The following is a 20,550-nucleotide window of genomic DNA, read 5'->3' on the forward strand; positions in this document are numbered from 1 at the left end:
AAATTCACATGTGTGTTTCTCTCAACACTGGCACATGTATGTATTCCTATCGCGTCATTTCTGATACCCTAGTACAATACCACTGAGAGCACGTGTTTCGCCAGTTATACTCGAAGCCACCTTGAATTTTTTTACCATACGAAGTAGGTGTAGGTAGTTAAGTAACAAGATAATGTTTGTGTGTGTGTGTTTGTTATTTCTCGTCTATAGTAAAAATAAAAAATAGATAGTACTCTATAGTAGATACTAATTTCTATAAATGGATAGGTGATTTCTTGGATGTGGCTGCTTTTACTATGTTCCGATACAAAAGTTCTTGTTGATGTTACGTGACAGTTAACTATCTATATAATTAGTTCGAATCCACACCACCGCTAAAAACTATTACCGTAAGCGCCAAAATGACGAAAATCAAATACGCACAAAATAGCCAGTCCTTTTATAGAGGCCAGTGGTCAATTTTTTTTTCTAATTCTACTATTTAACTAAAACCATTCATCCACTAGGTTGTTTAATATCTATACTATAAAGTGTCAGATACTCGTAACAATCGAAAAATTACTTGAGCTTCGTGGGATTTCATATGTTTCCAAAAGTCGCTACCAACTCGAAGAACATCGTTCAAAAAAATGTGTCCTTAGGCCTACAAAACTGGTCTTCAAAGTGCATTTTTATCCGTTAGCAAAAGATTGACCCCGACGTGATTTGAACACGCAACCTTCTGATCTGGAGTCAGACGCGCTACCGTTGCGCCACGGAGTCGATGGTTATGTCATTGAATTATGACATAACCATCGACTCCGTGGTCACAAGTGGTCCAAAAATCATTGCCATAGATATCCCTAAAAAAGGAAAAGTTTGATGGACAAATTGACATCGATCAATCCGAGAATAGTATAAACTAGCTATCGCCAGCGACTCCGTCCGCGTGGATATATAAAAAAACGTAATTAGTGTAGCCCACCCATCCAACCATCCACATCACATCCATCTAAACATTCGCATTTATAATATTAGAAAGTTAAATAAAAATCAGCTCTTCAAGGCATAAATTCGAAAAAAAAAATAAAAAAAACAGTATCCTCCTATGTCCATCTCCTGGCTCTAAGCTATCTCCTCACCAATTTTCAGCCATATCGGTAAATCCGTTCTTGAGTTATAAATAGTGTAACTAACATGACTTTCTTTTATATGTATATATTAGAGAAAGTTTAATTAGAGAATATTACCTACCTAGTACCTAGTTATTGTTCGTCGCTTGAATCTTTCTAGATTCCGCCACTTCTCACTTTTTAGTTGTGTTAATGTAAAAAATGTTTTTTTTCTAATTATCACACTCAACTATAAATGTAAGTAAAACCCAACACTCACAACAATATCAATCTGTTTGTCAAGGTAACCGAGACACGTGTCCTCCTGCTTGCAGCACCAGAACGTCAGAACTGTAGAAGAGGTGGTCCTATTAAGGTCTCTGCATTAGTAGTTGAACAGCTGTTTCTACGGAAACCGAAAGTCATGGCATCGGCAATCAATAAATTCAGTACTGTTGGACTTATTTACCTACACTGTGCTCTGATACCCTGGTGCATTAGTGACGCGAACACGTGTTTACTGCATGCAGCCAGCCCGTGCCCGTGTACTAAGGAACACACTATTCGGAACGGAACGAAAACAGACGGAATACGAGGTCCTTCTGATCACTCAGTAAATCGGACGCTTTGGCACGTGTTCATGACAATGCGTCCCTCATCTGTGGGCGATTACGACAATCGCCTTCGTATCGTCATCATCAATTATGGCAAAATTAGGATGATATTTTTTGTGCACTTAACACCCCCGATAGGTTTTCCTAACTTTTAATTAAATTTTATCAATGGCGATTGTCACAAATATCCATGCTAGGCCCACTGTGCTCCACAGTCGGTCAAAATGTAGTTTTTTTGCATTGCAGTTCCACAAGACCAAGTCACGTGTATGTACGCTTGTAGTACAAGAGCGTCAGAAGTGCAAAGGAGTTAGTTTGAACAAGCAACACTGCTACATTTGCTTCCGTGGCTATCGAAAGTCAAACAATGAATTCTGTGGTTCTATATCCAGTTTTTATTACAAAATGTGAAAGAAAATAATTTTGTAGTTATCAGTAAAACTTACGCTAGGTTAAGGAAGGCAGATAGCGATATCGATATAGATTTATTTGACGTGCGCCAAAAAACTGTACGCTTATCATATTTAAATTGGTAATTTACAGAACTTTGTCACCGACTCCGTGGCGCAACGGTAGCGCGTCTGACTCCAGATCAGAAGGTTGCGTGTTCAAATCACGTCGGGGTCAATCAACAGTCATTTATTTTATGAAAATAATTTCTCTGCCTCAATTAAAATTGATTAATTTTTGCGAATACTGGCGTAATCTTTTTTTAAAAAGCTCGGAGTTTAAAAATCGTACTTTATGTCCTATCCATATGATCGTCCAGCTATGTTCTAAATGCTAAATTTCAGCAAGGTTCTAGAGATACTTCCTAACAAACATCCATCCATACATCCAAACATTTATTATTAACGACCTTTGGACGATACTTTTTTTTTAATTCAAATCATTGCTACCTCACACCTGTCTATTAATTATTATTAAGCTTCGCTTTTGTACGTCATCAACAGTGACGAAACACGTGTCACCCGCGAGCGAGTATCAGGACATCAGGACGCAAGGGAGGTGTGGTCCGACATCCTATATAACACATTCTCATTGTGCGCACATTGACTTTCAATTCATGCTTCCCTAGTAAACTTTGCCCTCCAAACACGTGGTGTCATGCCGTCCATCTTTTTCTGATTCAAAGAAAAAAAAGAATAGCCGCTTTATGTTAAAATGTTTATGTCAAAATGTTATTCCTTCAATGATCTATTTTTAATGGCAATAAAAAAAAACATGTAAATTACAAAACATTAAAAATGTCGGCAATAATTGGATTTTATTAGGATATATTTTCCATCAGTAGCGGCAATAGTTAACGTTATATTTTTTCTAGTGATTACAAAATAACCGTTTTTTTAATTTTGAATATAATCGCTATAATTTTCACTATATCTTAGATCCAAAATAAGAGAAAGTGCACATAGCCAAACTACACCCTAGACGCGTAGACTTGTAATTTTCAATATAACATCCATAGTGTTTACAAATCAAACATAAATGAAATATAGCGTAATGTTGGGGTCCTAGCGCAGGCCGCGTTTCTCCCCCGGCCGATAACCCGGCCACGCCCCTCCGCTCTTGAACTACCCTCACCACCACACATGCGTGGTTCCCATAGCAACACGGAGATTGCGCAACACATACCAACACTTTCTGATATCCTAGTACTCTTTTAACAGAAACACGTGTTTGTGATTCCGTTGTTAGGGCCTGTCAATTGCTTAGCAACCGATGACAACCAATGAGAGGGCCTCGTAATTCCAGTAGGGTGCATTACTCGGTTTTTCAAATAACAACAAGCATTGGTACAACAGCATTGTACCAAGCTAAACTTACTACTATTATAAATGCGGATTAACGGATCTCGATGAAATTTGGCGTAGATGTAGAACATAGTCTGGAAGAAAACATAAACTACTAATTAGGTTTATTTGTTAATTCCGTGAGTAGTCGTGTGTGACAGCTAGGAATTATTAAAGCTTGTAATTAATTAATTATGCTATTAATTAATGTGTAATTTATTCTTCTCCTGGCGGTATAATTCTATCCGTTTCACACACTAAAAGCTTCACACTATTTCCATAACTGGGTAGCCTATGTTATCTTAGTACATTCTATGCCAGAAACACGTGGCAGGCAACGCTCGTTTGTTCGTGTTGGCAAATTTGTCAGTTTTTCTCAATCAGTGCAACCACGTGTTCCTCATACGCAATGTACCAACACTTCATAAGTGTAAAGTAGTAAAAATGCGATGCTGACGGACTTTAACAAAGTGAGCGTGTGTCAAGGGGCTCCACATTGTACAAGGACAAATGAGTCTTTATAGAGATAAAATTATTTTTGTGAAAACGGTTGAACATCATAAGACTACGGAAAACCCATTTTTTTGTAATTGTCCAATTTATTCTTGATGGGGTTCAAATTGTCAATTTTCTTAAGATACGTGGAGGCACTAACACAATCAGATATGCTTGGAAGTGCTTGGAAGAAAGGAATTTATTTAATTCATATCTAATACAACTGAAATAGATTAAAAGTTTGAAGTAATAAAATGATACGAACTGCTCAGTCTGAATGTGAAAGATAAGATAACAAACCGAAAAATAAAGTGTTTGTCTTTTCAGAAAACTACTGCCTGTCTATAGACCATCAAAACAACTTGGATCCTGAAAAGTATTTAATATTCTGAGATGGGGTGCACGTGCATCTGACGTCACAAACACTAGGAAATCAGAAACCTATAGTATGAACTCAGGAAAGATCGGGAAGGAGTAGGAGGAACATGAGATGAAAATTGTACAAGCGTGTCTTTCATATATCTAACTATCTCTCTCCGACTGATGAAAGTTGCTTTACCTGAATGAGACAGATTCATCAGACAACTTAATACAAGGAGAAAGACATCGCATCTGCCTTGTGTTTTTGTGTTTGAATTTCGAATGCAAACAAAAAAGGTGCCGTCACATCCCGAAGGCGTGGAAGTACCCGAATTTTCTCGTCTTTTTTTGCTGATAAAGTAACAGATGGCGCTGCCATTATAAAATTTATCTTACATTTAATATAATTTTTTAAGAAAAAATTACCAAATTGTTCAACTTTGACTGATATTAAATTTACAGAATCATCTTTTTCCTCACTTTTTATGGCCAAACAACGCCATCTATGAAAAAATGCTTACATTATTACGAACTACGCCAAGAATATTATTATAAAACGTCAATAGATGACGCTAGCAGTATTTCAGATCTCAAGAATTGCTTTTTAACCATCTGATACGATATCGAATATAATCTTACTTTGACATCAAATGAAATGTTCTACAATTTATGTCTTCATGAAGATACAGAAAATATAGTAAGTTAATATGTTTAAGGATTAAGTATCTAAAGGTCAGAGACTTCCTATAATTAATTAAAAGTCTTAAAATAAAAGAAACAATACGTGTGAATCAGGGGACGCACCACATGATATACTGATGATGATGTTGAAGATGTTTCTGAGAATCTCCGTTTAAAACATATTGTTATCTGAGTTTTGTTAAAGGTGAAAGACAAAGCTGACGATAAATTTTATATAGAGATTTAGGTGTTAGAAACTCACGTTACCTCTACGATTATGTATATATATAATAAAAGAAGGGTACAACAAATCTCTTAACATTATACAAACTTTTTCGTTTGTTCAAAGTTAGGTTTTAAGATATTCATTATACGAGTAGGATTGTCTAAAGAACATTAGAAAAAGGGCTATAAAGAAAATAGTTTTAAACATATGTAATTTGAATAAATTTGAATGTTATTTTTTTTTTGCCGAGCAATAAATAAAGTACACATCTTTTCTATAATAATATTTAATATACTTATGCTCACAGTCGCTTATAAATCTTCGTCAAATGGTTAAAACTTAAATTAAAAAAATATTGTTTTTTTTTCTCATAAAATCTCACAATTCTCACCATTAAATATTTTTCTTTTATATCCTACTCCAGACTCTTCCATTCCATCATCAACTCGCACTCAATATCTATCTTTTGCAAATCATCCACTTGGAGAGAGATTACGTCGACTTCATCTGGACAAGTTTCGGGATCAAAGTTTGACGTCTCTTCGTAATACTCTATTGAACTAAACTGATACTCGCTGCGTCTTATTTTCTCTGCTTCCACATCTTCGGAACCTTCAGATACAACACTTGCAATTGTTGCTGGTGATATATTAACTACAGTAACGTTTGCTTTTATATCTTCTACTTTTGTTACATTTTCTTCATTCCGTCTCTCTACGTCTATATTACTTATACACGGGTCCTTAATATCTTTAAGATCAACAGGGATAGCGTCAACTGATACAAATTCTAACAAAGAAGCATCTTCTCTAATCGATTGTTTATATCTGGCAATTCTATCTTGTAACGTCTCAGCTTTACATCGACTATTGTCCGGTCTATCTCTACCCTTTAGATGTGCTACATGCCACTCCTCGTCATCGTCTTTCTCGAATCTTCTGTTAGATCGATGTGAATCATAATCGACATTATCTTGTCTACGGTCATTTCCTAAATCATGTTTTTCATCAGACACTACATTGTTGAGTTCGACAAAATTTATCGCTAATTGAAACAGAAAATATCTTATAAGTAAAATGTTCATTTCTTTTTACTCGATTGTTCTTGAATAATCAAATTCTAGATTTTGTAGAACAAGAAATATTGGTATCGCAGTAAGCGGAGCGTAATCTAAACACAATTTTGATTTGTTATAATTGTAAACATTTTTTTCTGATCGCGCACAAACATTTGGTTACATGAGAAATCATACGACTTAACTAACTTGTTTAATTTCTCAAAACTTTTTCAAATGTTGCCACTTTTCTTGTTTTTAGATTATTGCAAAACACTTAAAAGAAAGATGTGGACTATGAATATATAAACAGAAGCGAATGTAAGTTGATATATTCTTGCACTGTTTATCTATGATTTTTTTTCTTTTTATTTATTATATCATTGTTATATGTTATTTACTGTTATTATAAAATATGTTATCGTGTAAACTGTTATGTAAAGTGTGTATAGTGTCAAATTGGTTGTATACTGTAATGATGCTATGCAGTTTTTAAATAAATAAATAAAAAAAAAATGTCTTTTTTTTGTTTAAATACAAAGTCTTACTAATATTATATATGCGAATGTTTGAATGTATCGATGGATTGGTGTTTATTACAAGTTAAGTCTAGAACGTCTTAACGTATCTCGATGAAGTTTCGCATAAATTTAGAGCATAGTGTGAAAAAACACATAGGCTACTAATTAAGTTTTTTTTTAATCCGCGTGTACAGACTCGCGGCCGACAGCTTGTAATATTATAAAAATAACGTATAATTTCTGTCTTTTAATACAGCATTATCAAATTAAACAGCTTTATTGTTACTCTAGTGATTTAATATAACCACTCAATAAAGGCTGACCGCAGTCGCTCGTTCGCGAAGCATCACTGACAGATAGTTATCTACTCATAGTCTGTGGCACCGCTAACTAATCCATTCAACTCCGGCTATCCAGCCACCGACATAACTACCCTTCAAACGTTGGAAAATACTTCAATTAGAGGCGCACACCCCTTGCCAGATCAAAACAGCCCAATTACCTCGCAGCACGACCCCTTTAATAAACCCTCATTTGCTCTAAATCTGAAATAAAGACGATGATAAATAATAACAAATTTGCAAAGTGAAAAGTCCCGAAATTAGCATGTCGTTTGAATAAATTGACAGATAATGCGACTCCGAGACCCCGCCATATTTGAATTTTAAGTGAGATGAAGCGAGATAGCGCTCTAAAGCATATTTGCGTTTAACGATACAGCGTATGTCTTTGTTTGTGTCAGCGCTTCAACCGCTGCGGAGCCGCCGGAGATGTTAACAAGTCGCTAAGAGATGCAAATTGCCGGCGGTTGGCAGCGCTGTCTCCAAATGGCGCCAACTCATTTGCATAATTTTCTACGAATTCAAATGTATACATTTTGAGAATTGGCAAAATTGAAAAGCTTTTTTTCCTTTTTGTAGTATTTAATAGATCTATTTTGTATACGTTAACATTAATCTATGGATTAATAAATAATTTAATTGTAATATCTTTGATTTTTCAAAATAAATATACAATTTTTAGAGAAGATAATCTACATGTATTAAACGATCTAAATTCACGTCTATATTTAAGATATACAATACATAATTAAATCTAAAAACTAAAATCATATTGCACATTGTCCTTCTTTTATGAACATTTACTTCTATAAAGATTCTGCTTTGCCACGGACATTCGGTCTTTATTATTAAAAATAGAACTTAAAAATGGCACGTGATATATTTATATATGTCACTGCAGAAAAACAATCATAATTGTACCGCCACAGCGTTTTACAGTTAACAATATTATAATAAAATTTCATCTCCGTTTAAGCGATGAGACTATTCCAAATGAGGCTGCACCAGATTAAACTGATCCGTGTTCCAGATGGGAATAACTTAGATGTAGTCTGGGGCATTATAGATGGCAGTGCATGTATGGTGGGTAAGGGGGCAGCAGAGCGCACGCCAGAGGCAGCGCATGCGGCAGTTCCCGCTCGCCACTTGCCGCCTGCGCCCGCAACTGCTCCAAACGAAGTTGGTTTTGTCGTTTCCATTTTGTTCTAGAACAAGAAATACTTTGATGACATTGAACGATACACCTAAAAGAACAAACGAAATTAAATAAAGCGCTATATACCGTCGGTTCTGGTACCATGTCTTGACTTGCGTCTCGCTGAGACTGAGCGCGTCGGCTACGTCCCCGCGGTCCGCCACGCTCAGGTACTTCTGGCAGCGAAACTTGCGTTCAAGATACGCGAGCTGCGCGTGTGTGAATGCTGTGCGTCGGCGTCGCGGCTTCCGACCACCCGATGACGACGCGGGCTTGGCGTGCTGACGATCTGAGATATTGAAATAAAAATTTAAGATCGAATATATTAAGAATTCATCAAATAAAATGGAGGTAATTGATTACACTATCTCACCAGCAGACTCCTGCGAATCTCTCTGCGAGTTGCCAGCCATTACAGACGCGAATCCAGCTAGAAGTTGAGACTGGAAGGTGCTCTTTGACAGGTCCATGGATCTTCCGTAAATACCCTCCGATAGACCACCGCCCATGAACCCATCGCCGGCTTCATCCTTGTTGCCATCCCTTTCCGTCCTGTACAAATGAAAGAGACCGTTGTCGTACAGCTTCATCGACTCCTCCGTCCGGTTTTCGAATTCATTGTCTTCTTCTTTAAACGGTGAATTGTAACTCGAGTTTTGTAATCGATTCAAATTGTATTCGACTGGGGAGGATCGTTCTGTGTCGTCGGTATCGATTTTTTTCTGGTAACAATCAGCGTCGGTGTCGAAGCCGAATCTAGTTTTGTTGGGCGTGGAGGCGTCGCTGCGGTTGTCGCCTACAGAGATATCGTCCTCGAGGTCGGAGGTCTCTATGTTGTGGCCGGGGGACGATTGGCATCCGCTCTCCCTTTCTACATCTTCATGGACTGCACCTAAAGAAACAAATACAGATATTGTATTGTAAAATGTACTAAAATTATATATAAACAACTATATTAGATAGTCCATTCAATTGATTGATGAATTGATTCAATGCAATATTTTGCTACACCAGGTCTTCAATTTTTAATAGACGACCATTAATTTAGAACTGAAAAAACAGCCCTTATTTATTGATGACGTCTCGGTAGACAAAAATCCGTGCGGGAACATTAAGATCGCTTACTTATCCGACCCTAAAACATATTTATGCAAAAGTTATAACGAGAGAAACACTCGAGTACCGCCCCTTCGAAAATCCGACGAGTAATCGACTCCGGTCCAACTTGGCGCTGGAAAAACCATGAAAAGCGACCCGTAGTCTGAATGGTGGTGAATACCCGCCTCGCCATTTTCATGCAAATTAAAAGACACAAACAGACAAGATTTTCCCGCGCTAAAACACCATTCAGGGCCGTCGTATTGAATCGCTGGAGTGCGGGACGCCCCCAGGCATTAATTAGAGCGGAAACTCTATGGCCGGTTCTTTTTCAAAACTGACGTCTTTATGTGAGCCAGAGCCCGCTTTTGTGCTCGCGGTTAAGTGTGAAGTCTTAGCAAACGATGAGTTTATTTTTTGTTGTTTTTAAATAATTTAGTCAACAAAGGAAGCAGATCTCTATATAAGTACATAATGTAAAGTTCTTTTATATTTGTTTTTAAATGTTGTACAATTCCTTAACAATCCGAATGGCATAGACAACGCGGATAGCTTTTGGAAAGTTTTTATTAAAAGTAAAGTTAAAAACAATAATTCCCACTCGATGTTTGTTAAAACTGCAACATGTTAGGACTGGACACTCTTAGTCTGTAAGAGGTTGGGGGTTCTAACGCACGTTCGCAACTAACAAGGTACTCTAAACTTTCTGACCTCATTGAAAGTTTAACTATCGATTAATTGATTGTTTTTATATTATACTAGTAATCATCCGCGGCTTCGTCAGCGATGAAAAGAAAAAAAAGAATTATGTCTATGACATGCCCGCCTGCATCAGCTACCTTCCCATCAAAGTTCCTTCAAAATCAGACCAACCGTTTCGTATTTTACCCGGAGAAACGCGGCCTTGTGAACAGACAAACAGACAAAATAGTTTTTATCATCATAAATCATCTCCAATCCTATTTTATAATATCTTAAACCACTTAATTCAGGAGCATCGCTTCAGAAGCTTCCCTTCAATAAAATTCAAAGTCAAAATCAATTGATAATTATCGTTGAATGCGAGAGTGCATATGCTCTCGAGCGCAGCGTGGCGCCTCTTGTGCAAGCGCACGTCCGGCACGCGCCGCGGTCGCGCGCCGATTTACCTCGCCCCGCGACCCGCACACCGACACACCGACACCCCGCGCCTCCCTATCCCCTCTACCGTCTATACATCTTAATACAATTGGAGTGTCTGTATATAATATCGAAAAGAATAATGTATTTGCGTTACTCATAACAAACAAAGCAATTTTTAAAACTTGTCTGTATGTCTGTGCGCAAGACTGCGTTTGTTCCGTGTAACCTCCGGAACATTGCACCGATGGTACTATGACAGGAAGGTAGTTGAAGCACAGGCGCATAGACTATACTTGTAGTTAAGACCTTATATATCTTGAAAGGACTGCAATAAAGCATCAGAACATATCAGCTTATTTACTATAATAAAATACAACTAAAATCACTAGAAATTATTAAATATAAAATGTACTATTCCGGCTTTAACGATCTAAACACTACCTAGGTGAAGTTGTTTATTTTATCTGCGTAAATGCGATACAACGCAAAGCTCCTGGACGCACTTCTTATATTTAGTACCCCGAGGCCATTATAGATGTTATTGTTATCGCTCAATATTGCTGGATATTTACTCTGTAACTAAGTTCATGTTTTAGGTTATCTAAAGATTGTATATAGTAAATACAGTATACATTCAATAACTCTGTAAATCACTGAACATCTTTCGCAAAAGCTTTTACAATTTGAGATAGACGAATCGTTAGATACGAATAAGCGGCCATCTTTAACTAAACAATTGGATTTAAAGTACATACATTGACAGATACTTCTCTGCGTGTTTCTTTTAAAGCAAGTTTCAACTATCATCAACATAATTCATAATTCTTTAATTGCATTTGACTGGCCGACGACTGCACCAAACAACTCAAAGTTACGGACTCGCGGCGGATGACAAGCCGACGGATGTATTGCCCTACCGCTGTTTTTTCTATGTTATATGTATATTAAATTGTGTATAACAATAAAGATTTTTTCATTTTTATTTAGTTTTCATTAAGTTACACTTTCATTTAAACTATGCCTTGCAAAATTGTTTTCACCGTACGAACCGAGTTGGTATTTGGACCGCTTCCCGCTATAGTAAAAACAAATGAACTCGATTTCTAATATGAACTCTGACTTATTGAGTTAACATTCATAATTACATTGTACAAGTAACTATACTGAATTTAACAACTAGCTGTCGCCCGCGTATCCGGGCGCAGAAGTAAAAGAACTTAATTATTAGCCTACGTGTTCCAGGTAATGTTCTAATTCACTAAATTTTAAGATCCGTTGAGCCGTTCTACTAATATCTTCTAACAAACATCCAAACATTTGTATTGTAATATTAGTAAGATATATTGAAACAATAAATCATCAAGAAAATAACAGATACAAAGTAAATAGAAAAGAATTGATGAATTAAAATGTAAAAAAAACATGGACATATCCCCTTAATTACCAACTTAATCTAAAAACTGTATAGACTCATAAAATAATGTAATCAAGAAGATCATACATCATTCCATACCAATGACTTCAATAAACTCATCGAATGATTATCGTAACCCTTAATTAGTATAATAGAGGAGCCATTAACTAAACATCAATGCAACAAACGTTACAAATTTCAAATAGAGTAATTGTAAGCAATCAGGGCTGATACAACCGCAGCTGATAAAGCCAGTTTGTCTTACAATTACATGTAAGTGATTGTTAGGGGCTCGTTGTTAAAGCGGACAACCCTATTATAATATAATAACGACTGTACACCGTCCTACTAATCTTGATATTATTAATCAAACATCTATTACAAAAACTATTGTACGCCAATGATGTTCGGAAATATATTTGCAACCTTTAGGCCTATTTTGGTTTATTTGATTTATATTAACGAATGCAAATGTATGAAGCACCACCAAATTTAGATTTTTTACACACTAACTACCAACCCCAGTTTCGTTACTAAGTCACTTAATGTAAACTTTATTAGTAATAGCGCCAAACCGTGCCTTCATCAGTATAGAATTTAAAAAAAAGTAGGCTAAGTTACTCCTGCATAGATCAGCTACCTTCCAATCCGAGTCCCATCACAATCGATCCAGCAGTTTCAGAGATATATGGAAAAATGTGGATTTGCGGACAGACAAACAGACACAACGCAAATGATTACTTTTATCGATATTATACAGACACTGTAATTGTATTAATTGTTTGTAGATTATAAATCAACACTAAGTAAGCTACTAAGTAGTATATAATAATGTAGACGCATCAATCACCGACATATGATTCCGTTTTCTTTGTTTTATGTTCAAGTATCAAATATAGTTAACCGCAGTACCTTAGGTGATAGGGTGTCGATGGTATGTTCGCCGCGGGGGACTGCACTAATTTGTCGCGCGTGTTGTTTATATCCCGTGCTCAACGCGGGCTTGTCCCGGCTTCAACGAGGTTACACCTCTTCAGTTATAGCATTCGATCTTGTCTTAATAAGTCGGGGAAGGTAAGGGAGCACGTAGAACTCAGGTAGGTTGGAAGTACGAGTATTGACTGACAGAGAGATGTGTAGGTATTTTAAATTTAACCATAAACAGAGAGTAAAATATCAAAAACACAAATGTTGAAAATACTGATTGTACATTAAAAGTACATAATTACTATTATACAAGGATGAAATTATAAAAAATGTCTTACTAATATTATAATTGCAAATGTTTGGATCAGTGGTTCCCAAACTTATTTTGTCTACTGCCCAATTTGAGAATAAATATTTTTTAGCGCCCCCATATTTTCACATATTTAAAAACCATTATAACTTCAAATTAAATGAATTAATTAATGTGACCTATGTATGTATATTAACGGAGAATTCTAAACGAAACTTTTACTATAACCCGCAACTCGAGACCTGCAGCGCCCATAAGGGGGCGTTATCACCCACTTTGGGAGAGACTGGTTTAGATAGATGGATGGATGTTTGTTTGAAGGTATCTCCAGAACAGCTGAACGGATTCCGCTGAAATTTGGCTTAGATGTAGAACATAGTTTGGAAGAACACACAGGTTACTAATTAAGTCTTTTAGTCCCGCGCGGACGGAGTCGCACGCAACAGCTAGTTAGTTAATGATTCATATTAATTTATCCATTTTTGCGACGGATATATCTAGACACATAACGCGTTAAGCTAAAAATAGCTAAAATAAACCGTAACCAAAATAACGAATGTTTTAATAAAAAAGTTAAATTCTATGAAAAATTGATACTTGATGGTACTATATAGCAATTGTGAAAAATGTACTAGCAATCAAGCAAATAATATAATCCATTTATGTGGTAAGGTGTTTTAACAAATTTTACTTTTGATGACATTACGGACTGTTAAATCGCTGTCCTAAATATCTAAAAAAATCCATCAAAATGCTAAAAAAGCATATCGTCAGACATACAGAGAGACAACAAAGTGATCCAATTTCGTTCAGTTCCGTTTTTTTCTTTCGAGGTACATAACCTTTAAAATTAGCAAGCAGGGCTTGTACTTTAAGACAGATAATGTTATTTGCAACAATAACCATTCTCCTAAAAAAACACATACGTAAAAATATAACTCTGTAAAAAAAGAGACAACAGTATATTCCTGTACAATTGTTTGAAAACCATAGTAAGTTGTGTCTTTTAATGCAGCGTCGAACTGGCTCTGTACGTGCCTGAGAGCGGACGGCGGCTAATAAGCCGACAATTTGCAACTGTACGCGCACACTTAACATGTAGGTGCATAAATTAGGACCTAATTTTACAAACTTGAAACGTAAATTAACTGGATTTATATGAATTTTTCATAAAGCACTTTGTACTTGATGTGACTAGTTTGATGGCTGTCTTTGTACAGCATTATTTTTGTTGTTAGTATGACTAACTAAATTTTATAATACATTGATTAATAATGGTTTCAATTACAACCAACATCTCAAGAAGCTCTCGCTAAACAGTTGGATTAACGGCCCGATACAGAAGGCAGTTATCCTAGAAACCCCACGCATCGTGAGAAGGTTCCTGTCTCTGCAGCCCTGAACACTGGTTGTTTGAGTCATGGAGTTCCGCAGCCGGTGGTGCTCTATTTTTAATATAATATATTTTATATATTTTTTTATTTTATATATGAAATGTACTATATTAAGAATATGATAAACAAATGAATACATGTTTCAATAATAAGTGACAATTAAAAACAACGCTTCTATTAATTTATAGCAATGTTTCTAACGTTTTAATCATGTTTTTAAAAGTAAAAACACTAAAGCCACTTAGTAAATAAGGTAAAAATTTATTTAAAAAAAACCTAACCTAACCTAAACATTCAGGTAGCCTTTAATTTTTTAATATATTAAATTTAAATACTTAACTATAATAAAATATAAGTTGTTTGTTCATTTATATATTTGGTTTCAATTAAAAACCTAATTACGTAAACAAATGAACGTCAATTTTCAAACATGGCGGCCATTACGCAATAATTTTTGGTATTGTTTCATGAAAATTGTGAGATTAAATGAGATAATATGTGATATAATGATATGAATATAAATCTGGATAGATTCATAGTAATAAGAGAAAAATTGTTTTTTTTTTTCAAAAATTATTTAGTATACGAAAAATTAAGTGAAAACAAGGAACGCGTAGACTAATTTATTCATCGCTTATATTAGTTTTTTTTAATTAAAGTAAATAAATGGTGTAATACTTTGTACTTGTACGTACCTTTGTACATTTAAGTCGTAATTTATATACTAACTTTGTTTCGCGGATACGTTTACACATTAAAATTATAATGAAATATGAATTTTGATAGTCGGTATAACAACGATAATTTTTAAGAAGTGTTTTTTAACAGTGGTAGAGCCCGCTTTAACATCTTCGAACGAATCGGCCCGGCTCGCCCGGTGAAATACCACGACCACACATAAGAGAGGCGTGAAGTGAAAGCAATTCCGCGTTTCGTCTGATGAGTGTGCGTCCCGGAGGCCAAAATTAGTCGTCTTTCCCTACCCACCATTTTTCTTATAAAGAAAGGATGGGAAGTGGAAGTGGACTTTCCGGGTGAGAGGATGCATGGAAAGGGTATATATTTTCTTTCTGTGCATCCTCTCCTCCGTCGATTAAAGGTAAGCAACGCATATGCAATTGCGTATGTCTATGGGCAAAGGTCACTTCGCTATTTCAGCGATTTTAGGTGGCTGCACGCTCGTTTGCCACCTTGTGAAATAAAAAAAAAAGTATTTTGGCTATAATTATTTAGTTTATAATTATTCATCTAAAGAGCCCATAGAATTTTAATAAAGTAATATTTTAATTGAATCACTGACATCTTTCACTTACAAACAAAAATAAAGAAACATCCCACTTCTCAAGATCCGGTCCAATTAAAAGTCTACGGAAGCGCTACGACGCTCCGAGGCGCGCTACGAAAAGTTTTCATGTCACAAATTACATTCATTAAAATGTAATGTAAAATATAAATATGAAACCTGATTACATTTCACAAGGTGTAAAGAAATTAATGTTACTTTCTTTCATTTACATTTTCTGTCTCTTTCCGCTCGGATTTTCCTGTTATGATGTGTTTTTTTCTCAATTAAATGCGAAAGCGTTAAATAATTTAATATATTTTTGATTTGGCTGCTCATTAAGAGCATAATCTAAATATTCGTAACAAAGTCTCCGTAAGAACATGTCCATTTACAAGCTGAACACAATAATCGATCATTAAAATTGGTCCTTTTTTTGTGACTGAGTAGTCACTGTTTGCCTTTACAGCTCCACCGGGCTTGAGGTGGCCGAGCGCAGGTGGCGCTTAGCCTGAACCTCGCTTAAGAGTAACAAGACTCGAGGGCTTCCTCAGAAGCCTCGGCTCGGGCTGTTACTTCATTATAGTTACCGGACTGGGAGGTCACCGAGCTCTTAGATCGCTTAGGTGGACGCTCCATGGAGTGACTGGTCTCAAGGGCCCCCGAGAGGGCCGAACCTCGGCTTGATCGGTTGCTATTATCAGATTGCTTAAAATTGATCCGAAGACTATTTCAATAATTTTGAATATTAGAAAAATACCACATTCGAGCTTTGCATCATTTAAATTTGAAACAATTTAAAATGTATAGTTTAAGATTTCTCCGTGTTATTATAAACAGATCAGTCGACCTAGTACAAAACTTTTCAAGAAAGTATTCGTAACGTCATAAAGTACAAAAATAAATCTCATGACGTGACATATTATGTCGAAGTCGTTACGAATACACATATCGAAAATATTCGTGATAGATTCAATTGTGTTAACAACAACAAAGAAACCGTTCCCCGCTATGTTTATTTTATTGGCTTCATTTGTTTCTGATTCAAATTCTAACTTCGTTGTGTTTTCACCGCCGTAAAACATTATAACAACATGTGTCTAAGCGGAATTCGATTATATTACGTCAGAGGGCGCCACTAAAAAAGTAAAAAGTTACTGGCACATAGTGGCGCCGTGATATTTTATTTCTCTATTTTATCGAGTGTGTTTTGTTATTTTTTCAGTGTAAAAACGAGTGAGTTGTAACAATGAACAGAGAATAGTGTTGTCTTAATTTACTTATATTTACTTAAATCGTAGTGTGTTGTACATATTGTGTAAAGTTAGAATTATAATTTCTTAATAAACATTTAAGTGGAGAGGATGATGCTTTTATTTTGAACAACATGTTTTTAACATGTATTACGGAAGTAATAATTAAATAATATTAAGTATCAAACTTAGAGGTGACCGATGATATGTTATTAGGTACATTAAAAGTTGAATATCTTACTAATATGGAGGCATTTACTTCATCAACAACCAATCATAGGTTAACATCAGCGATAAAGCTCTATAAAACCCAAAATAAATGGAAACTCTATTATTTATATCACAATTATTTTAAGCATACTTTCTTAAAAACATATCGTGTACATTTTTTTATTAAATAAATATTTAAATTTATTTTAACTCTTCTTTCATTCGTTAGCGTTTCCATTTCGTTTCCATTGCAAATATTAATTTATCATTGTTTATTCTTATCAATAGAAACAGTAAAACGTGGCAATTGTTAGCAAATTAAATAAGTAGAGTAATATAAATATAACAAATAAATCGGCAATCATTAATGATGACGCTCTTAAAAGTGTCAGTATTACTTTTGAAAAAGACGTCAAACTTTACAACACTTTTATGGCGACAGACAATGATTATTTTATACTTAACACACGTTGTAAAGAATCTAAATAACATAGTTTTATAAATTCTCTTCGTATAATTAATTTACATTATCCTGTTGGCTGTTGCTTACTCACCGTGTGTGTGTGTCGCGGCGGGTGCACCGGGCGCACCGGGCGCGCCGGGCCGCAGCACGTCGCCCAGCAGGTCCTTGATAAGAAACGACTTGTGACTGTCCTGCATTCTCATATACCTTCAAATACTACGCATTCCGTTTAAATATATTTCAATTCATTGTCTTTAAAATTAACTTAGCAATATAAAATTATTCAAACTTTATTTTACAAATGAAATATTGTTTAATTAATGTTTTTACACTCGCGGTAATATTAATTTATATAATTGTCATAAATTATAACGAGACGTAATCTCTTTGCGGTATTAATTAGAAAAGCGATATACACAATGCGAGATGCACTTTCGCGCGCTTTCTCTCCGACTGTCAGCCATGTTCAGGCCGCTCAACCAAGAAAATCTTTTCATTTAGCAACGCCCTACTCCTAACCGACGTTACGTACATTTTCTTGCGGTTTTGGCCCAAAATACCGCTTAAACGGGCTTTAACGCGCGTTTAGCATGCGCGGCGCCCCGGGGGCGGAGCCCGGGACTCCGCCCCTTAGCCACCGACCAATGGCGTGCCAGCCGCAAACTTTTCCGCTCGGATGACAACTAGAGTACGCCACGAAACGGGGGTTTAGACCCTTAGTTATTGAGTTGGTTTTTAAAAGACCGTTTTGAATGTAAATCGAAAAGTTAAGCGAGTAAAGAGCCTCCCGCGGAGTCCCAATTAAATTGATAGTTCGCGTGGAGTGCGCCCCGGCCTCTCAATGGAAAATACTGGGATTTATTTCAACTTAAGCCTTCTATTATGTACGGTTTGGGAAATTGACCTATCAATTATGCACCGGTGGGTTTGCACTTTTTGTATGGACTCCGCCGCTGCAGAGAACGCTTGCATTTCGCTAACGCGCTCTCTTGTGTTCGCATTTGTAATTAAACTTTTCTTTTGTATCATATAAACGTCAATCACCACCTCCATGTTTTTGTGCGCTTTTTTTTGAATTTTATCTTACTAATATTATTTTAATTACGCACGGACGGAGTCGCGGGCGACAGCTATTTTTATATACAATAAAATTCATTTTAATTAAGTAACTCCGCGACGTATCTTTGTACATTTATTTCAAGTATGTAATACGATACGATGTTTAATACGTCAGACGAAATTCTAAATCTAATATCATACCCGAAACCTTTCCACCACAAATTAAATGATTTCTCTGTCCCTATTAAAAATATCACCGAAGCTATCTACATGCCTTACGTTCGTTACGCGACATGAGGTTTGTAGGTAAATAGTGTATGTACTCGCTGTATAACGAAGCCCGACGGAGACGGCACAAATAAACTATTGTATGTTTTATACATATTGAGGTAAGCAATTATGTTCTCAATTAACGTTTAATTGCTTTGAGATGTCGTTACACTTCATTATTGTATTCTTATATTTTATATGAAGTGTTTATGTTAAGAGAAAAAATACCGGCCGTGTACATTACCGCGATTGTACAACGAATATATATTTTTATATCTTACTAATATTATAAATGGATGGATGTTTGTTAGAAGGTATCTCCAGAACGAATGTATGAATCTGGCTGATATTTGGCATAGATATAGAACATAGTCTGGATAAACACATATTCTACTATTTTTTTTAATTCCTCGCGGACGAAATCGGGACAGCAAGTTCAACTACAAATGTTGCGACTTCAGGAATCCGTCGGAAATTTGACAATATTAATACCAGACATTTTAGGAGTAACTATCTTATATATAAAATTCTCGTGTCACAATTTTCGTTCCCATACTCCTCCGAAACGGCTTGACCGATTCTCATGAAATTTTGTGAGCATATTGAGTAGGTCTGAGAATCGGACAACTTCTATTTTTAATCCCGCGCAAACGGAGTCGCGGGCGACAGCTAGTATTTGTATAAATATATAAATTTATTCTTTTTATTGTTTACAGTTTAATTTCATTTTTTTTCTTTGTTCTGGGGATACCTTGTATCAAACATCCATCCATTTATAATATTAAGTAAGATGTATGGGTTCAACGTACTTTTATTCCAATTTAAACTTAGCAACCCTTATGTTTGTATTATTTGGAAGAAAATCCGAAAATGTGTCAGTGTATTGACCCAACACTAGCATTACAAAAATGTCGACGTTTGTGTCCCCTCACTATTCATTCTGACACTAGACATTGTAACGATGCTCGTCATTCGCGCCAAATGATTCTACCTAATACTGTCTAAAAGTATGTTTAAAAGATATATAAGGTTAGATATATAAGTTGTTTATAAATAAAAACGCTATCTATGTATTAATTATTTATTAAATGTTACAAAATGTCTTATTCACAAAACAAAGACATTAAATTCGTGAAGTCTATCTGTTTTTAGGGTTCCGTACCTCATAGGAAAAAAACGAAACCTTTATAGGATCACTTTGTTATCCGTTCGTCTGCCTATCAAGACCCTTTTTCTCAAAAATGAAGGTATCAAGCTGGAATTTCTTTTTAATTCATTAATTTATTATAATTACAAGAGAAATGTAAATGAATATAAATGCAAAAATACTGGTTCGTTGTCGCGTCGCTTTGTGTTTCATATTTCCCAAGTAAATGA

General features: G+C 35.6%; 1 protein-coding gene and 2 non-coding genes across 3 annotated transcripts; 1 reads left to right on the forward strand and 2 right to left on the reverse strand.

Annotated features, from left to right (window-relative positions):
• Nucleotides 1–690: 690 nt before the first annotated feature.
• On the reverse strand, nt 691–762 carry TRNAW-CCA (transfer RNA tryptophan (anticodon CCA)). Its single transcript has one exon. It is a non-coding gene; the product is annotated as a tRNA-Trp (tRNA).
• Nucleotides 763–2,260: 1,498 nt separating this feature from the next.
• On the forward strand, nt 2,261–2,332 carry TRNAW-CCA (transfer RNA tryptophan (anticodon CCA)). Its single transcript has one exon. It is a non-coding gene; the product is annotated as a tRNA-Trp (tRNA).
• Nucleotides 2,333–8,218: 5,886 nt separating this feature from the next.
• On the reverse strand, nt 8,219–18,041 carry LOC106116933 (homeobox protein ceh-19). The gene is made up of 5 exons (XM_013310991.1): nt 17,968–18,041; nt 11,393–11,415; nt 8,745–9,242; nt 8,459–8,660; nt 8,219–8,381 (listed from the first exon to the last, which is right to left on the reverse strand). Exons 1-5 carry the CDS (start codon nt 18,039–18,041, stop codon nt 8,237–8,239), a joined length of 942 nt encoding a protein of 313 aa, XP_013166445.1. The 3' UTR covers nt 8,219–8,236.
• Nucleotides 18,042–20,550: the final 2,509 nt, after the last annotated feature.

This window comes from Papilio xuthus, unplaced genomic scaffold (assembly GCF_000836235.2).
Source record: "Papilio xuthus unplaced genomic scaffold, Pxut_1.1 DF827680.1, whole genome shotgun sequence".
In the NCBI taxonomy this organism is placed as follows: Eukaryota; Metazoa; Arthropoda; class Insecta; order Lepidoptera; family Papilionidae; genus Papilio; species Papilio xuthus.